General features: G+C 44.8%; 1 protein-coding gene across 1 annotated transcript in view; it reads left to right on the forward strand.

Moving 5' to 3' along the window:
• LOC8036703 (nuclear receptor subfamily 2 group E member 1) overlaps positions 1-16,541 on the forward strand; it is a 52,901-nt gene that overhangs the window by 23,927 nt on the left and 12,433 nt on the right. Inside the window, exons 3-4 of the mRNA XM_042291410.1 lie at positions 10,885-10,903; positions 11,782-11,923. Of these exons, the coding sequence (XP_042147344.1) occupies positions 10,885-10,903; positions 11,782-11,923 (161 nt within the window). The remainder of the gene's footprint in view (positions 1-10,884; positions 10,904-11,781; positions 11,924-16,541) is intronic.

Below are 16,541 nucleotides of genomic sequence, written 5' to 3' on the forward strand. Positions count from 1 at the left end.
GGAGGGACTCCACTCTGCCGCGGCACGTCGACGAGGCGACTGCGAGTGACATATGGCGCGAGCATTGTCCCGCTGAGTAAATTAAACTTCAAAGGCTACCGTTTTGTGATACCGCCAACATAAACGCTCCGTATCGCTTTTTTTTTTTTTTCGTTCGGCATATTTTTTTTTAGTTTTCGAGCAAAATAAAATATTTCGAACATTTTGCTTTTCAACACGCGCTGTATCTCTCCAGCCACAATGCAACGTAAAGTAAACGAAAACTTAAAAAAAAAAAGAATACAGCATAGCACCGCGTGTGCACTTACTACGAAGAAGCCTTTGAACAACAGGGAAAGCCGAGAAAGAGGCAGTTTATGTAGAGCTGCTCAGCACACGTTGTACAGAGGCACTTTATTGTTTAGAAAATAATAGGACAAAGGTCGATTCATTTCCTAATACCAACCCATGGGGGCCTGACCGAATTGAATGCTTTAAAGGGTCCATTCACGATTAATTGAGTGTAGTTATATAGCACCGCAGTGCCCGTACCTGCGGTCTGGTGACTACGGGCTCCCCGATGGCTATGCGCACCTCTCGCCAGTCCACTAACTTCCAAACTCGTAATCATTATCCCGCGCCTCATGGAACGTAGTGGCTAAAACTACCAGTCATTGGAAAAGAATTAATCGCAAATTATAACTTGTGTTTTTCTTTTGATATTTCGAATAAACGACCAAATTTATTTCAAATCGCACTATAACTACCACGGCTTTCGGGTTGTTTTGACGGCTCCTGAGGGAGTTCGTGGAGAACCCGTTTGGCGTCCCGTGCGCCGTGGGTGACCGACTCTGGTTCGCCGGAAACGATCGGCGGCGTGTCGGACGAGAAGAGTCGGGAAATTGGCGCGTGCACGTTGCGGCAGTCTGTCGAGTCGGCAGACGTCTACAAAGAACCGGCGTATAGAACGTGCCGAGAATAACTGCTCAAAGTCGCGGTGCCCCGGTTCGCGACTGTGAACGGCTACAAGTACCCACCCGTACCGGAGCACCTACCGAGGTCGGTGGAGGACCGACTATATGGCGCCTCGACTCCCGTTCATGAGCCTTCAGCGGTTGACGTGGTATAACGAAGACAACCGGGGATAATACGGTTCTCTCATAACCAATTAATTACCCAATAAGACCTTACTCCTTACATTTATAAATGCTTAATTTCCACCATAGTACAGCTTCGCTGGTTTTCCTTCTTCACGAGAGTGGAAAGGCTGAACGTTTTATGTAAAAGCCCTGGCTGTTTCTGGAAGGGCCCACAACTCACTCACCCAATTGCTTCCGCGGTAACCGAACAAAAGCTCACCGGACAAAAGCTCACCCGTTTTTTCACAGACCCAGACAAAAGCTCACCTCATTTCTTTTTTTTTTTTTTTTCTACGCGGGCGAAACACGGGCTGAAATAAAATGCGGACGCGATGGACATTTCAACATTTTTAGGTGATCTTGTACCCCATCCCACGCAAGGGTTTACCACGGTTGATCGAATGCCATTTCGTCGAAACACGTTTTAGAGAACGGGCACTTTGTATTGAAGCACGGTTTAAAGAAAGCAGAGCCTCAGTTTAGAGAAATGCCGTTTATCGAAAAAGGGGACGCTATTTAAAAAAGGCTTTTCTACTTCGCGTGTGTATCTCTGGTGCGCGCGTTAACCCAAGCCCCCTGCCGCGCTCCCGCCGCTTCGCGGTGGCAGTCTGCGGCGGCTCATTACAAAAACGTTAACTCACCTGACTTATCCATACACGCTGCTTCGCGGTGTCCGAATTCGCTAAAAAGAGGCTCATCACCTTTTTCTCTAAACTTTGTTTATCTAAACTTGGTATCCCCATAAGACAACGTGAAATTTTCTCCTGGTCAGCTTTTGTCCGGGTCTGTTAAAAAATGGGCGAGCTTTTGTCCGGTGAGCTTTTGTCCGGGATTCGCTTCCGACGACTACAAAGACGTACAGACCGTCCTTCAGGTGCACGTGGGTTGAACTGGGCGCCAAACGGGCTGGTCATGGTCCTCCTGGGGGACGATGCTCACCTCGCTCACGCCTCATGCACAGCTTAGCTCGCACTCAAGGTTGGTTATGAACACTTGTGATGAGAGACCACACTTGTGCCATCTATCAAGCAGTCCCGGAACACTTCCAATATGCATAGATTTCTAAACTTTTATGTTTTATTTGATGTCATTTTCGAAAGGCGGTCATAGAACGTATTTTATATTGACAGCGCTTCCAGATGACCTCGGCTTGCTCGTGACGGAAAAGCGCGATTACTGTGTTCGCGATGTGAACTGCGGTAATTTGATGTAATGGTTTCATCTCATACAGTAATCAGAGTTGTGACAAAAGAACCAATATCTTCGCATTGACCTTTCGTGGTCTGGGTGCGTAGAATAGACATTGAAGAAACCCGCGTTTTTTTGCCAATTCTCCTCTTTTTTTTTTTTTTTTATGATAATTGTGTGCGCGGTGGCACTCGGACGGCGTAAGAGCCCACAAGAGAAACAGCCTTTTTTTTGAGAATTAGCATCGTAGTATCGCATGGCTGCCATTGTGGTGAATTTGCTTGTATCCGTTTACTAATTGCGATAAAAGAATAAGGACAAGCAAGCCCTTCTATGTAGTATGTATACTCCTCATCTGCGTTTTCTTCGAGAAACGGTTATTCCGGTCCGAAGAAATTAATATTTATGAAAGGCGCAACGGCAACCCCAAACCCTTTCTGTATTCCTGTGAGCATGACATAAATATGAATTTATATTAATATAAAAAATATGCAAAAAATACAAATGCCCTGACTGACGAGAGCAAATCTTTTGATGACCAAAAAATTGGGTCTGAACGAATTCGACTGGCAGTACTCGAAGTTGTTCCTCTTTCCGCGGCTGCATAAAGCCTTTCTAATTTTTCTTTTCGGTTAAAGTCACACGACAGACGACTCACACAAACAAGATGACATATTAATTGAGCACGCAACCAGAGCGATGATATGTGGATCAGACGTATACTTAATCCGTTACAAGTAACGAAATTACTTGTTCTCCCTTAGAGTTCTCAGTAATTTTGTAACGGAATAATTACAAATTTGCTAGAGTAATTGGAAAGTAATTTCCTTGCATATTTACGTAACAGATTCCTTGTAAATCGTTACATTTTTAATTCAACGGCCTCCCCCAACCTCCCCCCCCTCTTTTTTTTTGTTTTTTTGTTTGGAGAGAAAACAATATTGTTTATTTTGGTAAAGTCGACTGCAGTCACGTTGTCACGCGCATTGATGACCAGCGCAAAAGGAGGCTTGGCAATCTTCAGTTCCTTAGGTGATTTCTTTACAACACCACCCAAGATCATGTTTTTTTTTTTTGTTTGCACACTTGTTTAGTGAAAACAGCAAAAAAAAAACCAAATGTATTTCTAAAAAAAAGGGAGAAAAAACAAGTGGAGTCAAGCTGCATCAGCTTTTCTTTTTAATCCCCTCTTTTTTTCTTCTTGCAATCGTAGGCAGTGGAAGGAGGACACCAAGGGATTGTGTGCCTCTTTGAGAAGCTTGAGCCCTAAGTACACATACAAGAATTACCAATGACCCCCTCGGTTATAGTGGATATGACCATTTTCATAATGTCACAACAGGAGAGGACGTTTCGTCTACCCTAAAATCCACTAATGCGATGTGATAATAAGGGAAGGTGTTATAACGACAAGCATTTTTGTTCGTTGCTGCACAAAAGGTATTAAAACGCTTCTCAACATTTCTCAGAAAACAGGATGTATTTTTTTTTTACCTTCTGTTATTTCATTAGACCAAGTTTTAAAAGCTAGCTTTTTTTTTTCAGTTTTAGTTTTAGGGCTGGCCTACCTTATTTGTGAATTGATGCCAGGCTATCTGCATCTCATTCACCCTTCTTGTGCGCCAGCTTTTTGCGAGCACTTCGGAAATAAAAATAGTCTTTTTTTTTTCCCTTTACCTTTAGCAGGCCAAATTAAATCTCAAATACAAATATAAAATAAAAAGAAAGAGAAGTTGGCGTAGTTGGAGATTGCGGGCTTGAGCAGGGAAGGAAACTCGAGAGTGGGTCTTAGATATCTCCTTTTCGCTTCCCTCTGCCTCAACGGACGTCTATCTTGAGGGTACACTGGGGTACACAACTGCCCGCATCATCAAGAAATGCACGCGTTCGCAAACGTGCGTTAACATTGATCTGTTTTAACCGACTTTTTCATTAATTGTTTTTGGGAGTGTACCTGCAGTTTTTATTTCCTTATAACTTATATTTACATCGAAAAGGTTTTATTATCATGTTCACCAGCGTCTCAACCAAGGCTCGCGACCTGTTCACAGAGGAGGAAGCATATAAATCGAAACCTTATTTATTATTTAATTATTACGTGTAACTAAACCCTGTCTTACTAAATCCGTATTCCGCCGTTTGGCAATATTTGCCGGTGTAGTTGGATGTGCAAAAATAAATTCTCATTTCAGGTTTTGCCAGTTGCACCAAAATCGCGAAACACAGTTTCGCGATTTTTGCAATATCAAGCACTGCAGCGACGAAGCTCTGCTCTTTCTTCAGGGTAAAGAGCACTCCTGTTACTTCGCTGGAAAAGCACAATGCACTGCATAAAGCATTCGTGAGGAAAAATAATAAAACATTTAAACCTGGAAATAGTAAGAAGAATAGAGGAAGACAAAACGAGACTTGGGGACGGTTACCCTTCTATCCTACACATATTCTATTGGCGTGACGATAGCAAAGCAATGTTTTCGCATGCATTCGGCTTGGATTACGGGCTACAAACAAAAGGCTAAATATTCAAGTTAAATGCTTGCCAGTCTAAAATAATTTGAAGATTTCAAAGAGCAAAAAAGAAAATATTAAAACCCGCAACCGAAGCCTAAACAAAGAGAGATAGTTTGAAAACATAATGGTTGCAATTTATTACTTTGTCACTGTCACGATAATCTGCGTATATTGTTCGAACCCTCTATTTTATAGTTATTCTCTTTCTAAGCCTGCTGGCCAACATGTCTAAAAAGATAATACATTGAAAATAAGGGGTTCTAACTGCATACACAGGTCATCGCGAGAGTAAGGAAGTAATATATTGCAATAATGATATTATGACGCAGTCTCTTTTGCCTTTGTTGTTTAACTCCCATTTCTAAACCTTATGACGTTAGGGAAAGGGAGCGCTGGAAAATTCCATTAAACCGCACGAACTATGGGTTTGAAATGTTAAGCTATAATCTTCCGCTTGTCTTAAGTAAAGTTGAAAAACAAAATTTGTCAAACATTGAAAAGCTACATCTAAATGAAATTCGAGAACTCTGTTTTCACAAATAAAAAATAAATTGTCTTTGTGAGCTGTAAATACGTCCGTTTTATATATTTTTCTTTCCTGTATACATCCAGTCACTAGATGCTGTCGTTCTTCGATCTTTGTGTAAGAGGTCAAATCCTTCCTCTAGCAGCAAATAGCGTATATAAATGTTTGTTTGTTTTTTCCATGTCGGCTGTCTGCTTGTTTTCCCTTGATTGCTGTTGTTTGTTACAGTATGCCAATTGTAAGGCTGCAGAGGCCTTGTCAAGTCAAGACTGTTTTGACTTTTTGCCTCTGCAGCCCACATCACTACTTGATGATGATGTAAATAAAAAAAATTGATTGATTGATTGTTTATGCTTCAGGTGTGAATTTACATTTTTTTTCTCTTGTACACGGTTGTCTACGGCAGCCAAATAGAAACTGAACAAATTGAAATAATTTTATAATCTAGAGATTAACTTGTTATCAATTACAACAATACAGACAAAGGAATTGTGGAAAAAAGCTGACAGTAACATTCACATTCTTTGATAATTTATCCCTTAATATATTTCAACAGTTCGCGTTGCAGTAAATGGTACTCCTCCCAGTTTCTCAAAGAAGAAAAAAAGAAAGACGCTGGTTGAGATAAGACATGAGCAACGAAAAGCAGTGCATGTCCATCTTGACTTTTATAATGTTATGCGGAATTAATGCCTTCTGCTCTCTGAGAGATGCTGAGTAAAACAAAACAGCCCACCTAAACGGTATCAGTGTCACATTTTCTTGACGACCTTGGTGCTAAACCCATTTTCGCAAACAGATTAAAGCTTGAAATCGCGATAATGGTATCCTGGCTCCTACTCTGAAAAGTACCCTTCCCTTTACCCTCCCACGTTTTTTTGTTTTTTTTTTTCTTTTTAGCAAGGATGCGTGGTGAAGAGGGAAGTAAACTGATTTGTTCGAAGGCAAGGAGGAAACTACAGCGACCATTGTATGCGTAGTGGGTGCAACGGATTGTATGACTTAGCGGTTCAAACTCGAAAAGAACTGGGTCACCGGGGGCTGGAGGCAAGATCCGCATGGAAGATATGGATCACGTGTCCTTGTCTCAAAAGACTTTTGAGTCATGAACCCTTCTTCTTTTGTCGGGAAGCGGTCAGTTCGCAGCAGCCACTCGTCGAGAGCAGACCGTGCAACATGGTTCCCACTCTAGTTCTTCTCGCCTTCGTCGCCGTGTCCACGAACGCCTGCCATGCGCCAGAGGCCCCCAAGAACGGGAGAACCACCGTTGCGCAGTCGGCGACCAACGGGACGCAATTCTCGACGGGTACCACCATCGCTTACGTCTGCCTGGAAGGATTCGACATTCTGGGACCACGAACTCAACAGTGCGGACGGGACGGCTCCTGGCATCCCAAAGACCTACCCATGTGCCTCTCAAACGTGGTAACCGACCGGCCAGCCTTCCAATCATCCGGTTCTAACGTCAGCGGCATGGCTTTCCTCGCCCTGGACGGAAACAGGTATGCAGCAAAACGGATGTCGAGGCGTCCCCCTGGTTCGCTGTTGACCTCGGGGAAACTCTTCCCATCGCCGTCGTCCAGCTGGACTTCCAGGAAAGTATCGTCCCTTCAGCCGTTCAACTGACCGTTCGCGTCGGCGATGTTGACGGGCATTACGATGCGAATCCGGTCTGCAGCGTCTTCAAGGGCGCTCTTCTGCCCGGACGTTCTCTCTACCTTCCGTGCACGCCCGGAGGCGGCGGCCGTTTCGTCAGCGTCCACTCGTCCGGCCCGGCGTCCCTACTATCGCTCTGCGAGTTTGTAGCATACTCCGAGACAGCGGCCTCAAAGGAGCCGACGACCAGCGCAGAAAGGCATACAGGGGACGCTTACGTGCCGTTCTACTCGTGCATCGGCCTGGAGGGCCTCGTCGCTGTCTGCGTGGCGGTGGCCCTCTGCCTCGTGCTCCTCTGCGTCTGTTGCTGTCTCAAGAAATTCAGGAAGTGCTGGTTCAGTGAGCGCGCCAAGGTCCGCTTCCCCACATTCCTCGACGAGACTCCGCAGGGCAAGTTCCACTACGTGGAGCGCCCGGCAAAGTGCTATGGGCCGACCTGGGCCCAAACCTCGCAGGAATTTCCCTTGCATCCCGGTGAGGAGCTCCTCAAGGGAAGTCGGCAGACTCGAATGGAGTGAACTCTGCTTCTTACTTTGCCTATCCCCGGTCCTATTCAGTGTTTTATCTTGTTTGTTACTTTCATAAGAGCTTTACTGTTTTGGTGCAAGTCTTTTATCACGGTAAAATTAATGTAATGCTTCTCATGTCCAACGTGCCCTTTGCTCATTTTTTTTTTCTTTCACGATTTAGGACATTTTTAGGACCCTTATTAATTTCACATACACGTCCGATGTATCATTGTTTTGGTTTCTATCTGCCGTCTGCTGGTCAGACTGGGTGAGTTATTTATTTTCTCGGCATTTAATGTATTCATGATTGTGATGTTTGTAAGCTGTCATTCTTTTTTTTTTTTTCGTAGTTTTATATTTGGCAATCTCTTATTTTCACCCTCTGACTTTTGCGCTGTAAAGCCATTCGATTCGTTTTGTCTGGGCTTTGTGAATGCGGTGTGATTAAAGCATTGCATATACGTCCCCAATATATTGTCATTGCTGTTTCCGAAAAAAAAAAAAATACTGAATCACCGTTTTATGGGTTTCCAACCTTTCGTAGAATCGTCGTCCAGCGTTTTGCTTTAAAGGACCCATGAAACGAATTTTGGACTGAAATAAATCAATTTACATTGGGATTTTACTATACCACATCGTTCAGTGGGCCACAAGAACAAATGTAACAGACAGAAGCCTGACCTTCGGTACGAAAATTTTGAAAACTCAGCGGACTATTCCTTACCTCCTCCCCTTCATAAGCTCTCTGCCTTTTCACTGTGATCCATCCGCGGACCCCGCTGCGTGTCACTGGGCACCCGCAGCGCGTCACCGGGCCCAAACGCACGTCACACGATACCGGACCTCACTTATTTCCTTCACCCCTAAGCTGACATTGTGGTGGAAGTTACGCGCTTTCCGGACTGATCAGCCGCCTCTTTTTTATCACCTGACCTCATTCTCTGCGGGTCGGTATGCCCGAGAGAGTGATCAGGTGGAAAAAGTGTGGCTGGCCCAACGAGCACGTAGCTTCGGGGCGATCGGGGTGGGGAAGGCAACTTGTCTGAATTTTCAGCGACGGGCTAATCTTCTAGGGGGACAATGGCTGTGTCCGGCTACACAAGCGAGATTCCGAGTGAGAGGGGACTCCCCCCTTTCCGTCTTCTTGAACTGTTTGGTAGAACGCGCAATTTATGAGTTGAGGAGGAAAGCTAAGTTCGAAAAGCGTTTCGTGATCATTTGTACAATGTTTCATTTCTGAGTTTGGCTGCAGGAGAGGGAACGTATGCGCTTGCTTATTTCGAACCACTGGGAAAGGCACTAAATGACTGCAAGCGTTCTTTCATTCTGAGATTAGCAGTGCTTGCGAAGTGTTTTCGTACCTTAACTAAACCTAGAAAGAAAAAAAAAAAAAACTGCACGGGCGCCGTCTGTAGCTCGGATAAATCGTGGTCAGCCACCGGTTTGCCTACATTGTCGCACATCGTGTGTGCTCCGGGCATTGCATATGCACGCACAACGTGGGAAACTTTGGACATCTATTAAAAAATTTGCTTAAGGTTTTTTTTTTTTTTTCGTCAGAATATTCACAAGCGTTTGGTGAACAGTACTGATATATTTCGTCACATTTGAAAATAATGAGTGGCTAACGTTACTTGTGGACCCTTTGTTACTGAAGAAGCTCGGGGTACTCCGAGTTCAACTCACGCGGCTCGCAAGAGTATGAACGGGCCTTTACGTCATCATTAGTAGAACCCCGACCACGGTGTAAGATAATACTTGACCCCAACTCGCCCCAAGCGGCAAACACCCCAACGGGCCACGTCACAACTGCGTCACATTCACCGGCGGCCACAGATGAGAGCGAGAGTTCATTGCAACGCGCACGCGACACCATCGAGATCGCCGGTCCTAGCAGCCCATTAACGTGAGCCCGTGCGACACCGTCAAGATTGCCAGTCTTAGCAGCCTAGTAGTGTGAGCTCGTTCTGAGCATGACCATTGAAGCAGGCGAAGGAGCAGGCGATGTCACTCGTCCTGGTGGGCGTTGGGGGGATCTGCTAGGGATGACGTTTAGAGGAGGAAACGCGCAGGCCATGTGTTCTACGTGGTATTGGCCAAACTGGCTGGTGATATCGGTCTATTATCAACTTCGGATAGCACGAACGCCCTTGTTTTCTCGCTGCTAGACGCGAGAAAGGCGGGCGCGAGCGTACCTGATTGCCGGCCGCTCGCCTCGTTGCCCGCCGGTGACGTCACGTTTGGATGACGGAGAAGAACTGGGGAGGGCGATGTTTCGGTTTCGACAGAGAACAAAATATCGCTTTTTTTTTTTTATTAACTCGAGTGAATCTAGGGGAAAAGGATAGCATATCGGTATCAGTAGGCCATCCGCATTCAGATGATGTCTTTGGATCAGATAGCTCAGCAATCGGCAGAGTCCCCTTTAAGTCCAGGCGTAGCCGACTCTTCGAGCTGATGGGATCAACCAGACAGCGTCAAATTAAAGCGCCCCATCATGGTGCTCACCATGTTTCTGTACGTGTTCTATCGATCATCGCTTAACCAATGATAAGCAGAGAAGGCCCAGTGACTTGCGCATTTGACGCTGCTTGATTGGCCCCATGAGCTCGTAGCGTCGGCTGCGTCTGTACTTAATCTGAATCGTCATATATTTACCAACTTAGCACCAGGAACGCGACAATTAGATTCCCCACCCTATGCCCGCCCGCAGTTGTAGCAAATACGATATAGTTGTAGCCTTTTCTGCGGTTCCTTACGGGGTCGGACGACCGTATCATGGATTCACCGGCAGTTTGATATTCCAGCGTGAGATAACACTTCGCAACATGAGCTGCGAAAGCTCTCGTCATTTATAAGAAAAAAAAAAAAAAAGAAAGCATGCAAACATGTGCGTCAGCGTCCAGGTACGGCGACGGCTTCTTTGATGTATAATACTTCATAATAGGGATGTGCGAATGCAGCTGATAATCAAATAGCGCTGCTTCATTCCCAGCTTCGACACTGCAAAATGAGGAGCCGGTACGTCGTGAATTTCCCTCACTGTGAAAAATACAATTCAAGCACTCTCTACGATACGAATACTTCGGATACGAATACTTCGGATACTTCATAACCTTTTCGATTGTCCTTGTTCTGTAACAATATGTTTCCTGAAAAAAAAAAAAAAAAAAGGGAGGGGGCTACGTAAAATTGCATATGCAAGTCAGTCTTTCCTACTTAGAAAGTGTCTTTAATAGTAAAGGGATACCGCTGATGTTTATTGGAGTTTCCATACTGTTACACAAGAAAGTACTCCATTACTTTGTAAATTAAGCGCATAATCGGGTATCCGACCCAACATGTGTCGCTAACCTTTCGTTTCTTTGCTTTTCAGGTGTGCTGGGTTCTTTAAGGTGAGTCAAAGTTCGGATTTTTATTTCTACTTTACCTTGTGCGAATTCGGAACTTTCGCGATACCTAAGCATTAAACCGAAAACTCCCTAGCTCCTGGATGACCAGCTTAGGAATGAAGATGCGTACTTGCACATTCCTGACGTGGAAATGCGACGTACGACACCTATATTGCTCGTAGTTCACAGAACTAGAAAGAAGAAAAAAAAAACAAAAAACATGCCAAATTAACTGACATGGTTTCCCAAGGTTTAGTTTCTTTTATGAATTATACGATGAAAAATATTAGGTGTGCTAGAATTTTTTACGTAATTATATCTCTGAGTAGCAGAGCTTCTCTTTTTATCAGCATAACAAGAATTGACGTTCGTTGACTAATTTGACAATTACTTCATAATTTTATATGACCCTTCACTTAGAAACATGGCCCATGACTGACTAATTTTTTTTTTTTTTTGCGCAAACTTTTTTCAAGAAGTTGCTTCCAAGCAAAAAGAAAAAAGTCGTTCGTCTAAAATCTTAGACCGATAAAATTGCGCCTAATTGATGTTTCGTAGTAAACTTCGAGAAAGAAGGAGGAACAAATGCTCGTTCGACTTTACAAATAAAACTCTGTTAAGCGGTCATTTCGGTGTTGTGCATAGCTTTTTATTGTCTATTTCTAAATTTACAATTTTTATTTTATTTAATAGTTTAATCTCTACATTTTCAAGCCTGGTATCTAAAAAAAAAAAGTAAGTTCGTTGTGGCTGTTTTTTTTTTTAATTTATTTGAACGTCGGTGCAGTAAACGAGGCTGACGTGCTTTCGTTCCTGCCTTTGCGAGGGCAGGACCGGAGTATGACTGTGCGTGTCCTTTCTTTCCGACCCTGTGGGTGCAGCGCTCGATTCGGCGCAACCGACAGTACGTGTGCAAGGCCCGCGGGGCGGCGGCCAACGGGTGCCCCGTGGATAAAACCCACCGGAACCAGTGCCGCGCCTGCAGGCTGCGCAAGTGCCTCGAGGCAGGCATGAACAAAGAAGGTACTACAGGGCACCGCGCCCCCGACCCTTACTGATACTCTCCGCCTTGCTCTGTTCCGTGGCATTATAGCTGGTTAAGTGTCTTCACCTTTCTCAGACAACCTTAGTTTTAAATCTCGCGAGTCCTCTCAGCGGCCCTACATTGCGGCGTGCGGCGCGGAAAATTCTGGGGCAGTTCCGATGTACGCTCGGGCTGACCCGTATTGGCTCCCTCCGCACGCCGTCGGCGCGATTTTTTCTCTCTTACGGTTATTAGTGCAGAACACAAAGAATACCTAACAAAGCCGAAACGTGGCCTGTTTTCTTATCGTCCTGCTTTCTCTGTGTTCTTACATTACAAAATGCTCAACAAACACGAACCACTCCTTTGTTTCACTGGTACACTTCCACCATCAGATTGTCGCACTGGACGATGAAGGGTGCTGCATATTTCCAAAATGCTCCATTACTCATCCGGAGCTAACTCAACCCATTGTTCTTTTCGAATACCGTTTTGTCGTGCCTTCGTGTGACTAATCAGTCTAGCAGACATGTACATCTTACGTTACCGCAAAAAAGTAACTAACTACCGTTACCCGTTACTCGCTCCAAAAATAACTAAGTACGTTACTCGTTACCGATTCCCAAAAGGAACGCCTGAGTTACCTCAAAAGTAGCAATTGAGTTCCTTTTCGCGTTACTTTGACGACCAAATGCACAGCTGTTTTTGTTTCATGGTTTATTGTTTTATTTTTAGTAGTCGTTGCACTTAAGAAGTAGCTGCCTCTCGAAGCTTTCATCACTTATGTTTCCCCGCTTCTTTGAAAATACATCTCCGACGACGCTGAAGAGTCGCTCTACCGACGCGCTCGAAAGAACGGCAGTATTTTGCTTCAGGAAAAACTGATGAATCTTCAGAAACTGCGCCTTCATTGAGGACAGCGTGTAATGGGCTCTGTGCCTTCCCGTATTCGCAACCTCCGGGTTTACATTCGGTCCGTAGTCGGTTTTAGAAGGGTCTAACCGACGAACCTTATTGTGTTCGCTGGGTGAAGGACACTCCTATAGCTGTAGAGTTGAGTACAGCAACGTTTATCGCTGGACACGCCAGTCGAACTGTTCGACTGACGTGTTCAGCGAGATACCTTGCTGTGCTGTCGTACTGTCTAGTTGTTTTTCTGGTTGCCCACCTACCGTTCTCGCAATAGGCGCATACTCAGGTTAAAATAAAAACAAGGCAGCTTAAGCGGTGTTGTACAGGTTTCTCCTCAAAAGAAACGAGATACACCGTTACTCGTTACTTGGCCTTAAAAGTAACTAAGTACGTTACGCGTTTCTTTTCTGGAAAATATACTAAATACTTTACTCGTTACCGAAAATAGTAGTAGAAGTAACTCGTTACTTGTAGCGTGTTACGTGCATGTCTGCAGTCTAGGAAGCACTTACAGTTCGTTGGCCTCGATATATGTGGTTTAGATCAGGGAAGCTGAATAGGTTTTTAAAAAACACCTCTTCCGATAGGCAGTTAATTCCATTATTCCACTAACGAGAGCGCAGACGATATATGTGGATGGATAGGAACATTGCAGGCGAGCAGTTCCTCAACAGCAGAGAACTTTTCTTTTCCGCTTTTGCCACTTATTTAAATTCCCGTGTTAATTGTTTTAAAACACATAGTGATATATATTTTTAATTATAAACAAACAAAAACGACCTACGATGGCAGCCACAGCGCTTTCCAACGCTTATCACTGGTTGAAAAATGCCGTGTATTCTTCAACCAATTGGCTGCGAAAACATGCGTGACGTCTGATATTCCGAGGTTATTTCTAGGCATTCTTACCGCATTCCACAGCTCATTAGACAAATATGGCGGCGCACATTGTGTCAAGAGGTCTACGAACCCGGGCAATCGGAGGTCTTCCGACCGGCCCGTGGCTGGTCGCTGTCCTTCCAAACAAGCCCGGCCTGTGGCCCCGTTCCTGTAGCAAGCCTTCTCTCACCGGCGGAAACGCGCGGGAAAAAGAAACGGAGCCGCAAAATAAATAAAGATAACAGAAAAAAAAAACACAAAAAACGAGAGAAAACTGTTTATTGTAAGGCGTGCCCTCTCGCCCTATTATATTGTTCATTGGGTGTCGTCATCAGCATCATCCTCATACTTAGTCGCCTGTTTCATGTAACTACGAATCTTAAAATTACTTTCTCGTTCCCATGTACTATATGTTATCATTAGAGATCCGTTCTATCTATTGTGCATATTTTCCGGATCAGTTCTATATTTTTCCGTTCTTTAGGAACATGCCAAAGTTCCCATGCGTTTTGATTTATTTCTCGTGTATCTTTGGGTGCCAATTATTTTATGCCATTCATAGACGATATGAAATTTTAACATAAAGTATATGTATTCACGACAGGTTTTCTTCTACTTTAGATTATAGTATGTCATTCTCCGCATTGGCCTTTGTAAAGGCTCGTCAAAGCCCGCATCAGTTGCTCGGCATCTCGGTAAGACAAGAGAAGCTCAGCAATGGCGGCGTACACTGGCGCGTATGCCGCCAGCTTGACACATCGCCAATTCCAGTATGGGCGAGAACATAGCTTTGCCGTCGGAATGCCAATAGGATAAAGCGTAGCCACCACCCATTCTCGTTTTGTCTCCCCTCTATTTTTTTTTTTTTTTTTTTTACTATTTGCAGGCTGAAATGTTTTATTATTCTTTATTATTAAACTGCCCAAAATATGCACAGCAATTGTGCCGTAATTTGGAAGGTTTATACTGTTTCCTGACATTCTTTATTCCGGCCTTGGGTATTTGGAAAATACACAGTTTAGTGTGAATTGTCATTTCCAATTAAAAGAGACACTGCTGCAGGTCCCCAAAAGCTTCCTCAGCCTCCAAACTCCCTACAGCTGAACCCTCTGACAACAGAGGAAAGCAGGAGTAAAAGCAAGCTAGCATTCGAACGGCTGTCCAGTGGTAGATGCCGCACTAGTAGCAGAAAATGTGGAACCTGTGAAGGGCGACAGTCTGCGTGAGAAAAGCTTCTGGTATTTTAGCTTCATGACAATTCGATTTATGTAAATTCTCAATTTTAGGGCTTAAGGGACTAATAACGGGTCAGACACCTTCGCTTACGCTTGTTATACGTTACTTGAGGGTTGATATAAACAAGTTCACAGATACCACCCGTGTAGTCCATTAAAGTACTATCCGAATCCAGCAAAGGTCAAATGCGAGCAATGTATGCAATAAAAGTTCCTTGTTTTTTTAGTTTGCCCCGGCACTTGGGCTGTCTTACTTGTGATTCTCTCCCCATGGCCCAGACTGTATTTAGTATGTTGCTCGAGCAGCATGCAGCTTTTCTGCTTCGGCGATCTTGTTTAAAAACAGATACAAAAAAAAATTGGTATACAAACCTGCCAATTTATTCAGACCATCAGCAGCATGTATTGTGCGAGATATAATTATATAGTGATGCTCCTGCAATTGTGGCCATATTTCTTTATTTTCATATACCAGCTGTGATTCATGCGTTGCCTGCCCTGTCAACCATGCTTAAAGGGACAATGAAGGCAATTTCGGAGATCTTTTTGGCGATTGAACTGGGTTCCAGGCACGTCTCAGGCCACGTTGCCCAAATTTCAGCCGAAACCGGCGCTTGTGTGCCGCGCAAATCAATTAAACAGTCGCGGTAACAATCGTACCGGGATCGACTGGGGCGACGCCCCAAGAGTTGCGGGAGAAGTCAGGAGAAGCGGAGCTCACGTGACCGATGCGGGGCCAAGGAGCGCGACGTCACAAGAGACGCGTCAGCGATTGGTCGAAACGGGAAACGTGCCCTCGGTCACGTTTTGGTTCGCGATTTTTAGAAATACTGTTCTACTTTCCGCTTGAATAACCATCAAAAGTATAAATCGGATCGGAAATGATTACTAAACCGTATATAAAGCAGCATCGTTGTTTTTTTTCTTTGCTACGCTGGGCACGAAACCGGCAACGAGCAACTATGGGACAACAAATAAAATTTAAAAAGAACACGGTACTCGAAAGATTTTGCAAAATGGTAGCTGTAGATGGCTGTTCTAACGGTCGACTGAAGACCAGTATTCGTTCGGGCGACGCTAGTTTTCACGTGTGGGTAGCTGTTCGTGTTCTTTGACGACGAAAAGAGGAAGTCCGCGGAGGAACCGGATCCCGGAACGGCGGGATCGCTGCCGCTTTCCCTTCGGCATCTCCCCCGCGTCCGTCCTTCGGCATGCGGGCCGCTCGTTGCCGGCTGGGCGGTCTCCGTCGGGTGATGGCAGAGGCCGCCGCACACGTACTCCCGTTCCGTTGGTGTTCGGTCACTGAACGGAAGCTCGAACTCGCTCGCGAGAGCGGCATTCGTCCATGTTGACAGAGTCGGCGCAACGACCGCGCCACCGCGCTGCTATAACCCACCGCGGTAACCAAAGTCTTGATCGCCTAAATACTACCGATACCGACTATTCACACTTGACGTCACTCCTACGTCACCTCCGTTTTCGGAGGCCCAGAAACGATACTGGAGATGGTTCAGTTTCGGTTTCTTTACTTCTTTCGTAGGCACATAAATACGCGTCATAAATGTCTACAAAAAATTGGGCGGCATGCTAT

This window comes from Ixodes scapularis, unplaced genomic scaffold, assembly GCF_016920785.2.
Source record: "Ixodes scapularis isolate PalLabHiFi unplaced genomic scaffold, ASM1692078v2 PGA_scaffold2__306_contigs__length_199485367, whole genome shotgun sequence".
NCBI lineage: Eukaryota > Metazoa > Arthropoda > Arachnida > Ixodida > Ixodidae > Ixodes > Ixodes scapularis.